At 41.3% G+C, this 16,440-nt stretch overlaps 1 protein-coding gene across 1 annotated transcript in view; it reads right to left on the bottom strand.

Moving 5' to 3' along the window:
* stab1 (stabilin 1) overlaps positions 1–16,146 on the bottom strand; it is a 96,926-nt gene extending 80,780 nt beyond the window's left edge. The window contains exons 1-9 of the mRNA XM_050038363.1: positions 15,521–16,146; positions 10,015–10,142; positions 9,761–9,876; positions 7,024–7,109; positions 6,684–6,753; positions 6,445–6,540; positions 5,605–5,718; positions 2,166–2,353; positions 1,358–1,494 (exon numbers count right to left, since the gene is read on the bottom strand). Coding sequence (XP_049894320.1) covers positions 1,358–1,494; positions 2,166–2,353; positions 5,605–5,718; positions 6,445–6,540; positions 6,684–6,753; positions 7,024–7,109; positions 9,761–9,876; positions 10,015–10,142; positions 15,521–15,580 — 995 coding nt within the window. The 5' untranslated portion in view covers positions 15,581–16,146. The remainder of the gene's footprint in view (positions 1–1,357; positions 1,495–2,165; positions 2,354–5,604; positions 5,719–6,444; positions 6,541–6,683; positions 6,754–7,023; positions 7,110–9,760; positions 9,877–10,014; positions 10,143–15,520) is intronic.
* Positions 16,147–16,440: the final 294 nt, after the last annotated feature.

Genomic DNA, 16,440 nt, shown 5'->3' with positions numbered 1-16,440 from the left:
GCCAATTATGTTCCGCCTCGTTAGTTCACCGCACGGACCGTTTAACCTGGCAACAACTGCAGCCAGCTCAAACGTGATTGATCAATATCATGCGGACTACAAACAGCCTAGCACCGGAAACCAGGGCTCTTCCGCTCTTCCTCCGGAGGCAAGATCTCCGGGGTTTGCCTACAGACTCTACATTCACTGCATGTAGAGTCTGTATATAGAGACTACGGTTCTTGTAAATGCTAAATAGATGGACTTACACTTGTATAGCTCCTTCCTAATCTTCTGACCACTCAAAGCACTTTTTACACTACAAGTCACATTCACCCATTCACAAACACATTCACACACTGGTGGCGGAGGCTAACGCACAAGGTGCCACCTACTACTCAGTTTTTAGATATTCACACACCAACGGCACAGCCATTGGGAGCAGTGTGGGAATCAAACCGCTGATCTTGCCATTAGTGAAAGACCCGCTCTACCTCCTGAGCAACAACCAGCCACATCTACTTCTTATGTTAGTTTAGACTTGGTTCTAGTTCCTGTTGTATTTCTGTACCTAGGACCATCAAGAGAGTTCTAGGACTGGGGAGAAAATCCAGGGACTTGTTCAGGTTATAGTTCTAAAGAGTAAGAGAGCATTAGAAGAATACAAAAACTATGTTCTGGATAAGGGTGGCAGTAGCTCAGTCTGTAGGGACTTGGCTTGAGAACTGGAGGGTGGCCGATTCAGGCACGGACTGTGGACTGGTGGCTGGTAACTTGCCTGTTCAACTCCTATGCACTACCGAGGTACCTCTGAGCAAGGTTCTGAACCCTACATGTGAATTTCAGGCCTATGTGTATGTAAAATAACAAGGAGTAAAAAAAAATTCCCTCCGCAGATGAATAAAGTAATTCTTCTTCTTAATTGTAATTCTTATCAAAGTCGTCTTATTAAAAATTTGAAACAACCGGAGTTGATACTACGGCGGCCGGGACGTACATAAAAGGCTTTTCTCGCAGCGCCGCCATAGAAATAGAGCAGTGGGCTGAAGCAGAGCGGCGCGGCGCGGCGGCCGGCGCCAGTGTGGGTTGGTTCATAGAATATAATGGAGGCGGGCGTTTTGACGCGCGGCGTATGGCAGCGGTGTGTGTTGCACTTTAGAAAGACAAAGATTTAAAAAAGAAGGGGCAAGCATGCCATCTGAGACGTCTGGTTCCAATATCAACTCTAGAGAGCAAAAGAGAAGCAAGAGGCCGAGACAAAAAAAAATAGCTCTGGATCTACTTCTGGTCCTAGTCCTTGTATAGTTCTTGTGTCAAGACATGGATCTAGCTCTAGTTCTAGAGAGCATGATACAGACAAAGTATTTGCGAGACTGACCTGGGTTGTCCATCCACTTCAGTTTGACAGGCAGCTGTGGGGTCACAGGTGTCCGCCGAGCAGGCAGAGACCAGCTCACAACCAAACTCAGCGCTGCCACCCTTAGGAGACATGCCGAACATACACTCGCAGCTGGACTGAGAGAAGGACACACAAAGAAAGAGTCAAGTTGAGTACAGTTTTTGAGCACAGGATTTAGCTCTGGTTTTGATTCTGGAATCATAGATATGATATGCAAGATTTTCCTAAAAAAACAAACAAACAAAAAAAAAACATGTATAGACTCATACAGAAGTAAACCCTCTCAATAATCACTTATGACCCACTAGAAGTGTGTAGAGGTGTATTTTTCTGCGGAGAGTCTGCCCTCTGCCTGTATTTTCTTATTTTCTTCTTATATTCTGTGTTCGGGATGTTTATGGGTGTGTACCCCCACAGCACTGAGGTGAGGTTGGGGCTTTATAAAAAAGTAGCGATCAGGTGCCAGACTCTAAACAGCAGGCATCCAAGAGACACAGTGCCCAAGAAACGCAAATACAGCGAGGCGAAACACCGAACGAGAGTGAATCTAGAGTCAGCTTTTACTTACACTTTTACTGGCGAGTGTGTTTACAGTAAAGATTGTTGGTAAACAGTAACCAACAATCCTGCTTAATAAACCTTTAATACTAACTTGTGAATTTTTGTCCTGACATCAACTCTCTGTGCTGCTGGTTTCAGTGCAGATGGTCATTCTAGCCCTGGTTCTAGTCAAAGATAAGTCTTGTTCTAGACCTGGTTCTGGTCTAGGCTCTGGAGGCGTCCTCACGTTATTGGGTCCTTTGAAGACACAGATGGTGGAGCTGATGGGACACCCTCCATTGTTCACGGAGCAAGGGTTTCTGGGTACACAGATTTTGCCATCTCCCTCATAGTCAGGCTTACAGGCACAGACAACCTTTGACCCCTGTGAGGAACACTGGGCGTTGACATCGCAGTCCCTTGGTGAGCAAAGACCTGAGCAGGAAATGAAGATCTAAGTTAAAGTCACAATAAAACTTGCATCTTTAACCTCAATTTCAAAACGAAAACAAACATTCACAAAACATTCTCATTTCCTGAAATAATAAACAATTAAAACAAGAGTTAGCTCTAGTACTGGACGCACCTCTAGTCCAATGCCAGGGGGCAAGAAAGAGGGGGTGGGAGAAAGGATTTTTTTATGGATCAAGTTCTTGTTCTATCCCTGAGTTCTGGAAACAAAGAAAGAGCTGGGAGACTAGTTCTGGGTCTATTTCTGATTCTTGTTCTTGTCTAGTTTTGATCTTATTTTAGACTTTTTGCTTGTTCTCGTCCTGATCCTTGATCTGTATCTAGACAGGCGACGCTCTGTACTAGTTCTAGTTTTAAGGAGCAAATAACAGGTTCTTGTTCTGGTTGTAGTTCCAGTCTAGATTCTAGCTGTGGTCCTCAGGTGCAAGAATGACTTAAAGGAAGCGAGACACCTTAGGCCCGTTTCCACCGCAGGAACTTCGGGGTAATTTTACGGGGCCGGGGCCGGGGCCGGGGCCATTGGTGTGTGTCTCCACCGCAGGAAACCACCCCCGAAGGACAGAGTTCGGGAACTTTTACAGGGGCTAAACAAGTCCCTGCCTCGGAGTAGGTATTCAGAACGGCCCCAAAAAACTCCTGGCTGGGGCTTGGGGTTTACTTGGTGCTGATTGGATATACTCAAGGCGGGATGTGACGTCAACAGAAAGCAACAAAATAGCCGTCATTTTTAAAACTCAGCAGACGAGGGTTAGCTCGTTCATAGCTTCCACCGCCATGTAAACGAAGAGACACGCCAGAAACCCAGCAACCACCTCAGCTCCTTCCATGTTGATCATCGTCTTTCTTATGTCTGCTTTCTTCTTCTTACTTCTGCTTCGTACTTCTGCTTCTGCTTCTTTGTTGTTGTTCTTCTTTGTTTGTTTCTTTGCCGCGTCGCCCCGGTTAAAATGGTCACGCAACGATTACATCACATCCAGAGCCCAGTAACTTTACAGGAACCTTCCTCCTACTCCGCCGCACAGTGGAGATACGGTGGTTGAGAGGGCCGAGCGAGAGGACGTTCCTGTAAAGTTCCTGCCCCCCAAAGAGTACCAGGAACTTCCTCAGTGGAAACGAGCCTCTTGTTCTGTTTGTAGTTTTGGTTCTAGATGTAAACCTGCTGTATATCTAGAGATAACTAGTGCCCACAACATGATACAGAATAAAGACAATGTTTCAGAACTTTGAGGACACTATCAAAGCTCGACTAGCAGCCCTGTGAGACTGTAATGTTCTTTACACCAAAAATAAAACTGTTTGATTGATAAGAAATAAACAGACAAATATTCTTAGATCCCTACCACTACTGGGGAAAAGTGTAAAGTCTGTCCTGAGGGTGGCGCCAGAGAGAAAGGTCATGTTGCCCAACTTGTCGAGTTTATCCTCCGTACAGTAGCAATTTTAGGACATCTCAGACCCTCTTGCTAATCTCAGCTCAGGTCGCTGGCATCGCGCTGCCTGGCAGCTCTGGCAGGGCTTGCAGAAGGCTGCCAAGGGGCGGGGCTTTCAAGCTGCGCTGCAGAAGATCTCTTTCTTTCTTTCTTTCACTGTCCCGCCTTGAGAATATTCACGGTCTGCAATTGGCTGCTGCTTGCTGCTGCTTCGGCGGCGTCGCTGCTCATTTGCATAAAGTTGAGCTTCTCTCAACTTCACAGTGACGCTCTGGTCGCTGGCATCGCACTGCTCGCCGCTGCCGAGGCTCCAGACGCCCTTCGTAGCAAGCGTACATTGAAAATGAATGGCTGCCGGCCACTTATGACGCTCATGACGCTTTTGGTGTGAATGCACAAATCTTCAGATCAAGAAGAACTATCATGCTAATATTAGTTATACAAATTAGCCATTCCTAAGTCCCACCCCCTCTCCCTCTGTGCTCCAGTAACATTTGAGCAAGCTTGGTACCCAGCAGAACCTCGGTCAGCTTTCCCCTCTCCTGTTAAACTTGGATATGCTATGTGCTAGGCTCGTCTATGTTGAAAAGAAAACCAAAGTTTGAGGATGTTTGAAAGATGCAGCTGGGGGTCTGTCAGAATATTCACAGATACATTGTATATAATCCCATCTTAAGTTATTTAATGTTAGCAACTAGCCAGGTAACATATAGCTACACAAGAGGAGTTGGTCTAATATCAGATCACCTGTGTCAGCCATATTTGCTTCCTCCTTATTTCTGTTAGTCTGAGTGGTGAGATATGTTTAAAATAACATGTACTATCATTATCCAGAAAAGATAAAGGCTAATGTTCCTTTGTTTATATTATCTCTGACAGGGTTTGTGCCGCCCCAAGGTTGGTTTCGAAATTGAAGAGAGATGAGAGTTCTTTGCTGATACCTAAAAGGGGGAGTGCCAGCAGTGGAGGAGCAACGTTTGATGGATAGTCTTGTCATTCTTGGTCTCTACGCAAAGAATGTGCCTCAATCGGCGTTGTCTTGCTTTGCTCATAAAAGTTAATATTGCATATTTTGGGCTGGGAAATATGGAGAAATCAATGTCGTGATATTTTTGACCAAATACCTTGATATCCCTGTTGTGAAATTTTTGTAGGGTTGAGCATTATTGTGTTCACAACATATTTACACATTGAGATTTTTGATAAACAATCATCAGTAATGTGGATATAATAACTGAGTTTTAAAGCAACAGCTAGAACAGTCTGGTGGTAAGTTCAGGAAATTACATCACTTTACTGTAATGCATCCTTTCAAGCTGTAGTCTATTACTTTTATAAAAATAACTTTGACTATATCCACATTGCATGAGACAGACAATGTGTAAAAAAAAGTCATGTTCCTCCTCCTCACAGTCCTTCTAATGGTATTGTAAAAATCCACCACACAAGAACAAAAACAACCCGCCAGAGCCAAAGAGTCTCCAACGCAGTTGTCAATCATGTCAGTCATGGCTAAGTGAACTGGTGAATTTTATTGTCAAACACTAAAGCTAAAAAGGCACTGATGGAATATGAATCAAAATTCTGTAACCACATTGCCTATTTCTTGCCTCAAATGTCAAATGTTAGTATGCTGTTTAGCTGTAAAACGACAAAGTTTGTCACCGGATCACCATGTTGAAAACATTCGGCCATGGGTCAGAGCAAACTCAAACAGCTTAAACTACAAGTCCTATATGCAACAACACAGAGAAATCTGAGATGACTGTTAAGTTGTGTATTTACTCATGCATTTGCCCTGTGGTGTCCTCCTGTATCCTGGCAAACATTCACAGTCGGCGGCGTCTCCCTCTCCTTTACAGTACGAGTAGGGGATGCAGTTACTGCATTTGGTACTCACTGCCAACAACAAACAACACAGCATCAACTCACTGTGGGCAACAATAAAACATCATAACAGTAAAAACATACTGAAGCAACAAATGCAGCACGTGTCACCTCGTGTTACTCACCGACACCCAGATGACATAAAAAACAAATCTATTGGGGTATTAAACCTCAGTACTTTATGGAACAACTGACTGAAATGTATCTTATTTTGTTTACTTATTTTTTGATAAGACCGTTCCTGATTTAAATTATAATTTTGCAAATTTAAGACAGGATTTTATTGACAAAGTCATTATAAGACTGCTTGTGTTTTCACTACAAAACTTTGGCTTCCTTTGTTTAATGAAAAAAATATTTTTACTGTGTGTCCCCGTCAACTTTAAACTTTTTTTTGTGCCCCTATCTGTTTAAATCAAGTAATTTCAGTTCATACAGTCATATGGTCGCCTTCAATTGTTACTGTGAGCTCACAAAGCAGCAGCAAGTGCTTTGTGGCCTTTTGTGACCTGGTTTCACCTAACTCTCTGAAGGGTGGAGCCATATATAGTAGACCACCATTATCAAAGTGTGTTTTTATTGTTAGGTTGATATAAATACAGGAAATACTTTCAGGATTCTTGAGAGGGCCTTCTTTTAAAAAACAGAACAATCATGAATACTCAATTTTATCCTAGTAATATGCAGCAATATAGTCTGATATATCTTAAAACAGATTACAGTGCGTCATGGTCTTACCTTGGTCGCAGCGTTTCCCAGTGTACGGGGGCTGACACAAACACTGTCCATCACCCTCTGGACCTTTATTACACACTCCATTCACACAGTCACACTCTACACAGACAGACAGACACACACACATACAGAGTAATGTTATTCAAACAACTGTAGGACTTTCTTGCAGCTGTTTACCATAGTTTTAAGATTTGTTAAATCTCACACATTTTTAATCAAAGGTCAGAGATGAGAGAGACTACCTTTATCACACTTTCCTCCGTAAGAGTTTTGATTCTTACACTCCTGACAGGCAAAGCCAGAGAAGCCATCCTAAAGAGAGCAAAAGTTTTTTTTAAATCTTGTATTCATTATTTTACAATATCACCAAGACATCAGCGATCTAAATGAGATTTAAAATGAACAAGTTTCCAAATGCACAGAAACAATGTTCAAGTCTTTCAAATAGTAATGTAAATGTCATTAAATTCAATGTTCAGTTAAGAGCACTATCCCCTATGAAAACATACACAATACTGATCTCTGAACTCTTTGACAAACAGGTAGGCTGGTCACAGACAGACAGTCAATCAGGATACTGACATCACAGACGCAGGTCCCGTTGCCGAGGTCTCCATCCAGACATGTCCCATGGAAGTTACAGGTCTTCCCTGACCAGCTGGGACAGGCTACAGACAGAGAGACATACAAACAGATGATGAACAGACGACAGGTGATAAGAAATGATCACTATTCATTGTTAACTGTTTATAGGATTTAATTTGGGCTCTGTTCAAGGCACCTGTGCCATAACAGCAATCTTGCAGGTTCATGTGTCACAATCCAATGTTCGTAATTTGTTCTTTTTTCAAGTATTGTACTTTAGTGCAATATTCAGGTTGTTGTATTTTACTTGAGTATTTCTGTTTTATGCTACTGTAAACTTCTACTCCACTACATTTTGGAGGCAAAGATTGTACTACGAATATTTGACAACTTTAGTTAACCATTACTTTGCAGACTTAGGAATAAGAGTCAGCAGCTCCAGATCTGAGGCCATGGTTCTCTGCTGGAAAAGGGTGGATTGGATCCCCCGCGACCCAGCTTCAGATAAGCAGTTGAAAATGGATGGATGGATTGATACAAATTATAAATCAACTAATACATTGTATTTTTAAAGGTTAAGCAACATAACAGTATATAGTAATCAAAAGTCAGCTCTACCTTTACCAGCTGCACCATCAGTGATGCTTACACATGAATGTATCAATAATTATAATACATCAATATAATATATATTTATCTGAAACGAGCCATTCTGCATGTGAATGCTTTTAGTTTTGGTACTTAAAGTAAACTGCTAAAACTTCACACTGAGATATTTCTAGTTTTATATGAGTAAAAGATTTTTGGCAAACAAAAATATACACATGAAATGAATTATTTTAATTAACGTACACCAATAACTTCACTCAGCAACCAGAAGTTATGAAGAATCCGGTCACTACAAGGACAATTTTAACCAACCACTAACGTTACAAAACAAATTACAACAATGGAAATTATCTATGATTGCTGATGCAGAGTAACGTTACTACGAGAAATTCCGATGTTTATGATTGTTCGCTGTGTGACTTTTACTGGGACTAACGTATAATGCTTGACTTCATTAAAGTTAGTTACTTCACGTTAATCCTTAATTGGTAAGACCTGCACAGTACTGAAGTTTACTCTTTGCCTCAACTTTCATCGTGAGCCACAGTAGTTCTAGTGCAAACGGTGATTTAACAGCCAAACAATTCCCATTAATTCACAGCAAAGCGTTGAAAGAACTCGCGATAGTTAACTTTACGTTAAAACACTAACGTTAACGTTAACGTTAACTATGGGATTCAAACGGCAGAAAACATGCTAACAGCGCCATCTTTCATTAACTGGTCGTTAATGAGCTAACTACTTATTAAACCAAAGAGGTTATCACTTACCTCTTGTCGTTACGTTACACCCACAGAACTAACAGCCCCGCACAAAAAAACATGGCGATTTAATAATGTCTACATTAAGCTAACGTTAAACCAAACTTTCTAACGTTACTTTTTTCTACCTGTGACAGAAAATTACCGTTCGGTTGTCGGGCGTGAGCATAGCGGTACATGATTGGTCTAAAGAAATGACGATCACTAAAACAGCCAATCAGAGCTATAAAAAAAAGATCAATGAGTCCCGCCTACTTATTAAGTGACCGTTGAGAATATAGACGATAAAATAGGTTGAGAAATACAAATACAGATTGTTGTGAACCGTAAAAAAGTAATAAAAATAAATTTAAAAAAAGATTTTGCTTTTCTGAAATGAAAAAACTTGAGTAACAATTTGCTACTGGATAATTAAAATAGGGTAATTCATGACACATAATTCCTAGGGCAGCAACTAATCCTAAATATTTTCCCAATCAACTGATTATCACTGAATTTACATAAAGTCACAAAATTCTAATATTCTGATCATATTTACAAGGGCTCGAGGTCTTCAAATGTCTTCTATTACAGTCCAAACCCCAATTATAGTCAGTTTACAGTTATATAAAACAGACAAAGGGGTTATAGAAGTTCTGATTGAGCCGGTGTACATGATTAGTTTAAGGAAAACTCAGTTTTCCTCATCAACACTAACACTTGTGGTGTGTGTTTTCAGATTTATCCCCTCTGGAAACCTTTTTCTAAAAGCCTTTAATTTTGGGGTGAGAAAAGCTGGCTTAAGGGTGATGGAGGAACGCAAGAAAATTATGTGTTTTAAAATTTAGCGGATGGAAAACAGCACTGCGGCAAAAAATAAAAAATCCAAGTGTCCTCTCGAAAGTGAGCTGTTATTGGTAGAGGTGAGAAGATAAGATACAATCCAGCCAGGATAGTTTAACAAATAGAGTCAGCTGAAAGCTTATCAGACACCAAAACACAGCACAGTGGTGTTGGATATGGGGACATGAAACCCAGTGTGTCCTGGGAATTCTCATCCAAAATCTGGTCCTGTTTTCCAGGAAAAATACCTGTGGGATCCAGTGATATTTAGTATGTGTGTGCTTGCAAGTTTCCCACTTCAAAAATAATTTACTTTTGAGAGGAATTGTTTTTCTACTAAAAATATTAGCCCATATTCTAATGAATACGTAGACATATAACCAGAAAATAATAAACTTAATTTTATGATACATTTTCTGAGCCATGTTAACCTTAACCAGACACATTTAACTGCCTGAGCCCTCTGTGCCAGCACTTCCATTGAATTAGTGCCGTCATGTGGATGAACTCTGAGTGTGTGTATGTTTGTGTGTGTGTCTTACGGAGACAAAGAGGTCCCCAGTGCTGTGCGCAGCATCGTGGCTCCATGAACCCCTTCACACAGATGTGTTGACATCCACCCAGCTCCACCTCCCTGCCACCGATCTGCACCACATAACTGCAGCACACAGAGAACACAAGGTGAAAAAACTGCTTCATTCACATCACATACCACTACTACTGCTACTACTATAGTTAAGGTTTGAACAACCCTGCACTGCTTTAAAGAACTGTGGGTGTGTAACCTGGAACGTACCTGCAGTTGGTCGTGCCCACGTGGCTGAAGCCGTGAGGGCAGCTGCTGGAGGTGGCTGCGGCACAGGAAGTGCAGGAGGTGTGCACATCAACCCTCTGTGAGATATCACACCGCCCAGGAGCAGGAGTCTGAGGGAGCAGAGGAGATCTATCTGTGACTTGATATGATATTCCCTCTATAATATTTCTCAACACCTGTTCGTCTTAGCTCCAGATGGTACTGTAGGTATCAGTTCAGCCCCATTTTTAAATAAGAAACAGCTTCAACTAAAACCTCCACTGATACTGACACTTCTGTTAGTATCAGAAGTGTTAACACTGGAGGTTGTGATAGGTTGTGTTACTGAATGAATCTTGCGTCATACACCAAAGGGGTGCTCAGCCCACATGAGCTTACAACACACTAACAATATACACAGAGACACAGTGTTTTATTTTTATAAATATCAAATTATTGTATTATTACTATTGATGTATTCATTTGTAAGCAGTATTTACATGCTGCAGCTAGTTTAGGAGGAGCTAACTGTAACTGCTCTGTACACAGCTGGGTAGTTTAAGCTATAAAAATGTATCATATTTAACTGTTGATCAAACACTTTGCATGTACACTTTTTAACCTGCAAATAAACTTGTAACTGGAGTTGAAAAACAAATGTAGTGACGTAAAAAGTACATTATTTCCCTATGAAGCGTAATGGAGCGTAAGTACGAGTATGTATAAAATGGAAGTACCTTCAAACTGTGCTCAAGTACAATACTTCTAGACGAAACACTGGTGAAAGGAGGTTCCCACCCAATGACCCCAAAGACATGTTAGTTATCACTGCTCACTGGTCTGTATAGTTAAGCCTTGCCATAATATCTTATCATAGAGCTTAGGAGGTGATTCACTGAGTGCTGATCTTTTCTCTAGAGCACAAACTTCTTGTGTTTATTTGAACTTCAGTAAATGTACTTAGTTACTTTTCACCGACGTAAAAAACACAGTTAAAAACAACAAAAGTTAACCAAAGTGAAACATAATTTTCAAATCAAGGTGTGGCTGTGTGAGAACGAGCAGCACAGATGTCTGAGGAAAGGTTTTATTAATGAGGGAAGCTCCACAGTGAGTCAATAATGTACAGACTGGGATTGTGCAACAGACTGCTGGTTTTAATGGAATATGGACACCTTTCTGATTCACAGGATGGCAAGTGTCTTTGGTTCTGAATTTCATATTTGAACAACATGGCTACTATTCAGGAGATGTTTTCAGTTTCCCCTAACTGTCTAATGAAAACCAGTTTCTGAATTTATCTGTCGCTAGAAAAAGACAACACAGAGTTTTATTGATTGATAACAAGTTTCAGGTTCCCTCTGTATTTGTGATTTTGTGACTGTGGCACATGAGGAGAGGCTCCAAGAAATGACTGAAACTTAACATGTTTATAGTTTTGTCTTAATGTTTTGGCTCAGATTTGTGAAGTTAGATTAATTGTTAAATTTTACACAACAAGCGAGTTGTGGTTTGTACCACTCAGTCTGGGAAAACAGTTGTATGATGTCTTAGGCCCCGATCACACAGACCACCCCATCACCTCCTTATACTAACCTTCCTGTGTAATTAATCTGCCGTTTATTTATTTATCTAGTTATCTGACAGTAATTAGTAGCTAGTTACTGAAATGTTGAGGCAGAGGGTACTTGCTGTAGCTCTGGTTGAGGGTGAGAGGCTGTCAGCAAAGTTTGTTGGTCACAGATAAACAGAGATCTGTGTGGGTACATGAGACCCTAAAAAAGAGGGTGGGTCATGGAGAGTACCACCAGTTGATCCAGGAGCTTCGCATCAATGATGGCCATTTCTAGGCATATTTTAGGATGACTTGGGAGCAGTTTGACAACCTGCTGTCTGTTGTCGGGCCGTATAGCTCTGGGTATCCAGCAACCACTACCACCAGTTTCTCCTCCATTGTTTACCAACAGTAAACTTGTTGTCATGACCACCACAGAAGGCCCACCTCTCAAATCACAATGGGAAAAAAGTTGAGATGACGTGGGGCACTTTTCCGCTCTGATTGAACTTTTTTCCACCTCGAGGAGTTCAGAGCGCTCTGGCAAAAATTCCAGGCGCCTAGAGTGCAGAAACGTGAGGCGTGTCGAAATGCAAAAACTGCGAGCAAAACACTTCATGCTCATTAAAAACAATTACAAAAAGGGCATCTACAGCTGCTTAAACGCTTTCTGTGTGATCAGGGCCTTATGTGGTTCAGGAGCAGCTGTCAAGTCTGACAAAATAACCCCAATGATGTCATAGTGATATTATCGGGGTCATCTCAGCGTGGGCTTGGGGACGACAAATCTATAACCAAATGCCTTACAAACTGGAGGTGTGGAGTTTGAAGGATGTTACTGTTCATCAGGCAGGGAGGATCTGATGCAGAGACATTGGTGATTTGATCTGGGATACAGGGCTCTTAGCCATGTTAGTGGGTCTACGGATGGAAATGTCGGGTGGTCGGTCAGCCCGCCACTTTGGTGCAGACTCAAAACCTCAACAACTATTGGACAGTGTGCCATGGATTTTTTTTTAATTCACACATTTGAGGTCGTTAGAGGATGACACTCTGAATTTGGTAATCCATGACTTTCCTCTAGCAACATCAGCATGTCAAAGTTTTCTCCTAACCATGTTTGACATATACTTGACGGATTGGCCCAAAATTTAGTGCAGATGTTCATGGTGCCCAGATGATGAATCCCAGTGACTTTGGTGAACCCCTGACTTTTCCTCTTGCACCACCAGCATATTGACTTTTTTGGTTTTGAGTAGCATATTTTGAAAACTATTGGATGCATTGGCATGTACTTGTGTAGAGTATAAAACAAATAAATCCACACACCAAGTAGACCTCAGGCTCAGAAGTCTGAGGAAGAACCGTGTGGCTCGAAACATTACTCTGCATTAAAATCCTTCTAAACAGGAGATACATGGTGTGCAGACTTTTGTTTTTTACTTTGCCAGACGTTTCTTAGGTCCAGCACCCACTCCATTGGGCATTGGGATGTGCGTGTCTTTTTGTACTGATTTTGATGTAATTGAGTACAGACATTCAACTGGATAAATTCTACATTTTTGGTTATACTCTGACTTTTCATCTAGCATGACCAGGTCAAAATTTAAATATGCCCCAAGATTATACCCACAAAACTAGTGATACTCAATTTGTGGCCACAGGCCAAATCGGCCCCGATAGGGTGCCAGGTGGCCCCCCAACCATTTTCTAATTCTCAATAAAAATAAATTGATTCAAACGAGGAGCTGCTTTTGTACTTTAAATGTAAATTAGGTGCCAGAGTGCATAAAAAAGCTTTAAGATAGAGCTTGTTTATATAAAAAAAGTGCCAGGAGAAGATCCCCTCAGTCCTCAGACAAGAACATTTAAATTTGGTGATAGTTTTGTCACTCACACTCACTCACATCTACTGTCAGTCACCAGCGGTCCAGCACTACTTAAACTGGGACAGTTTGACCACAGAGGACAGGCTTACAGAAAGGCTTAGCAAGTCGTAGAAACGTCAGTTTCTTTTTTTCTAGCTGTTATGGCTAATGTGCAACCTGTGTGCTAATTGTTATGTTAATTTAAGATGCAACTGATGTCCTCATGTCTGTTTGCCAGTGCATGCTAAGTATGTTTTACTTTTTTTGTGTTGTTAACATGCTAAGTGGCTAACTAGCATCTTGAATCTGTCTTCTAGTTTCCCTTTTCGAATGATGAATACCACCTGCTGCTATGAAGTGATAGAGATATTTCTTCTCAAGCAAAATGTATGTGCTAGCTGGCTGTTGGTTGTAGTCTTTGCACTGTGTTCAGGTGCAACTTTTTGGCCAAGACACAGGTAATGTGAGGAAACACAACAGTCGGCCTTTGCAGCTAGTTCTTTGATGTGGGTTTGATGAGTCTGGGCCTGGATGTCCTTAAATCCTATAAACACCTCACCTGAGCTGCTGCAATGGGCCCCTTGCCTACTGTCATTTTGAAAAAGTGGCCCCCAGGTAAAGCAAGTTGAGTATCCCTGCGCAAAACTATTAACACTCCCATCAGTTTCAGCTATGCTTTGTGTTTAATGCTCATTAGAAAATGTTAGCATAAGAGCTCCAAAAGATGGCAGCCCATTAGCTCAGTAAATACTCTAATCTCTGAACCCCAACTGATTCTCAATAGATCCATTTTTTTGAGCATCCTTCTTATTGTACTTCCCTGCCTGATTTATTTTATTGGATCTACTTTATGTGTATTTCATTTAGTTTTTATTGTAGGTGTGTGTTTTTCCTCTGTCTCTGGGAGTTCAGGACGGGTCAGAGGATGGTGTTGTTTTATTCATCTGTTTAAACACACCAAAGAGGGTATAGAAGCCAAATATGTTATTGGGAGGTTTGCTTCTAACTGTGTAATTCACTGTGTGGGCATTGGGGGGCGCTGAACTGTCACCTGGTGAGTTCAGGTATTTTAGGATGTGACCTCACTATGGTCATCAGGTGTTTGATCAGGAAGGGCAAAAGGTTTTTGACCGCTGTGGCACTAACTGCCGGCGTTTTCTTTGTTTGATCAGTTGTCGATAAATCGAAATAAATGTTCGTTATAATGCATCAGAAGACCAGCGTCCGGACTCCTTTACTGAGCATCAAGAACGGTAACGTTAGGGTGAGAAACCAGTAAGTTACCGAGGCGCGTCAACCAGGTTACTCTGGATCAAGCATCTCAGTAGCTTGAAGTATAAGACTTAGCTCCTATAATAGAGGGGGAAAACAATTTTGTAAAACAGATTTGTACTTTTTTTTGTTCTTTATATTTCACATTTGTATCATACCTGTTCCCAATAAAAAATATATGGTAAGAAAATATTAGCATGCTAACAGGCTAAACTAAGATAATGAACCAGGTTCAGTGTTTTAGCATCGTCATGGTTAGCATGTTAGCATGCTCATACAAGCATCCAGCAGCTCACAGCATTCTCAAAGAGCCTCGAGCATGACTGCAGACTTTTAGTCTTTTGTAAGGCTTGATTCATTCTGGGGACTAGGAGTTAGCATGCTCTGACCTCTGCTGCTTTGATTCTGACCATATATCTTTTAATCTGTGTCTTGTAAGTCCCCAAACTTGCTAGAAGTCCAAAAACAAATTGCCAGAGTACTGTTTTAAAGTTTTATTATGTTGGGTTTTTGTCAGGACTGCATTAGTATTGTTGTACAACAAGCAGTTCCCCCCCTGAAATGTTCACTTTATGCAGAAAGCTTTGGCTGAGTTCACATGATTACCAACGTCTCGTTCATTCGGTGACCAAAAATGTCATCAGATTTTGTAGTAACGGGCAAAAATATTCAGTGAGATCAGGCTCCAGAGGTAAAAACAGTGAGTTGTGTATTTTTATCACAGAGTAAAGCAATCCTCTTTTAACTCAGAGGGCCTGCAGAGAATAAACAGTTGATAGAGTACCTCAGTGTAACAGTGTTGGAGGTGTGTTACCTGTTCTTGCAGTGAAGTTTGCAGGCAGAGCAGCGGCAGCAGCAGCAGCAGCAGCAGCATGGCTCAAAGTGTCACATCCAGGGGGAAAAAATAAATCCGCCAACCCAGCGTCCTCCTCGGCCAGAAGAATAGAAAAAAATCAGTAGAAAAAGTAAAGAGTGTTTTCAGGGAGCGTTAGATCTTCACATCAGTTTTCTCCTCTTACATTGATTCTGAACCTTGAGCACAACCTCCTCTACAAGCTACAGGAAAAAACACACAGATAACAACATCCTCTGTGCAGGAAAAACTATTAGAAAACAATAGACTTCTATTCCAACAATAGTAGGTGTAAGAAAACCGAAAGCAACCGTTTGTTAATAGATGCCAAATCTCTGTAAAAATCTAAGTACTTAAAATACAAAAAATAAAAACTACAGGGTTGATCCAGGCAGTGCTGGAATTGTCAGTATTATTCTTTGCTCATTTTTAGACTGAAGGTAATGATCCCTTTTATATGGGAACTAACAAACAAATTACAACTAACGAATGAACTCTCAGCTCAGTGTCCGGTGAGGCAGAGAGCAGTCACAGAGGCTGGAGCGACTGCTGGCGTCACGTCTTTTCCTCTTTAATCTAGGAAGAGAGAAAGAAAAAAACCCCAACAACAACAGAAACTGGCAAAGTAGGAACCTCCCAGCAGAGGTCACCTCCTTCTAACTCTCCCTGAGTAATGACAGCGGCACTAGTAGTAGTAGCAGTATTAGTAGCAGCAGCAGTTAACAGTTACTCTTGTTTTAGTCACAATAGTAACAGTAACAGAAACAGTAGCAGCGAAAGTATACATGTAGTAACACACACCACTCCCTTCTGTCCCTGTCCAGCCTCCAGAGCTCTGGACTCTATGGGGACTATTGTACACAGACTACAGTGTCACCAGC

Source organism: Epinephelus moara, chromosome 24 (assembly GCF_006386435.1).
Source record: "Epinephelus moara isolate mb chromosome 24, YSFRI_EMoa_1.0, whole genome shotgun sequence".
NCBI lineage: Eukaryota > Metazoa > Chordata > Actinopteri > Perciformes > Serranidae > Epinephelus > Epinephelus moara.
Note: the sequence above shows the minus strand (reverse complement) of the source record. Positions and strands in the feature narration are given on the sequence as shown.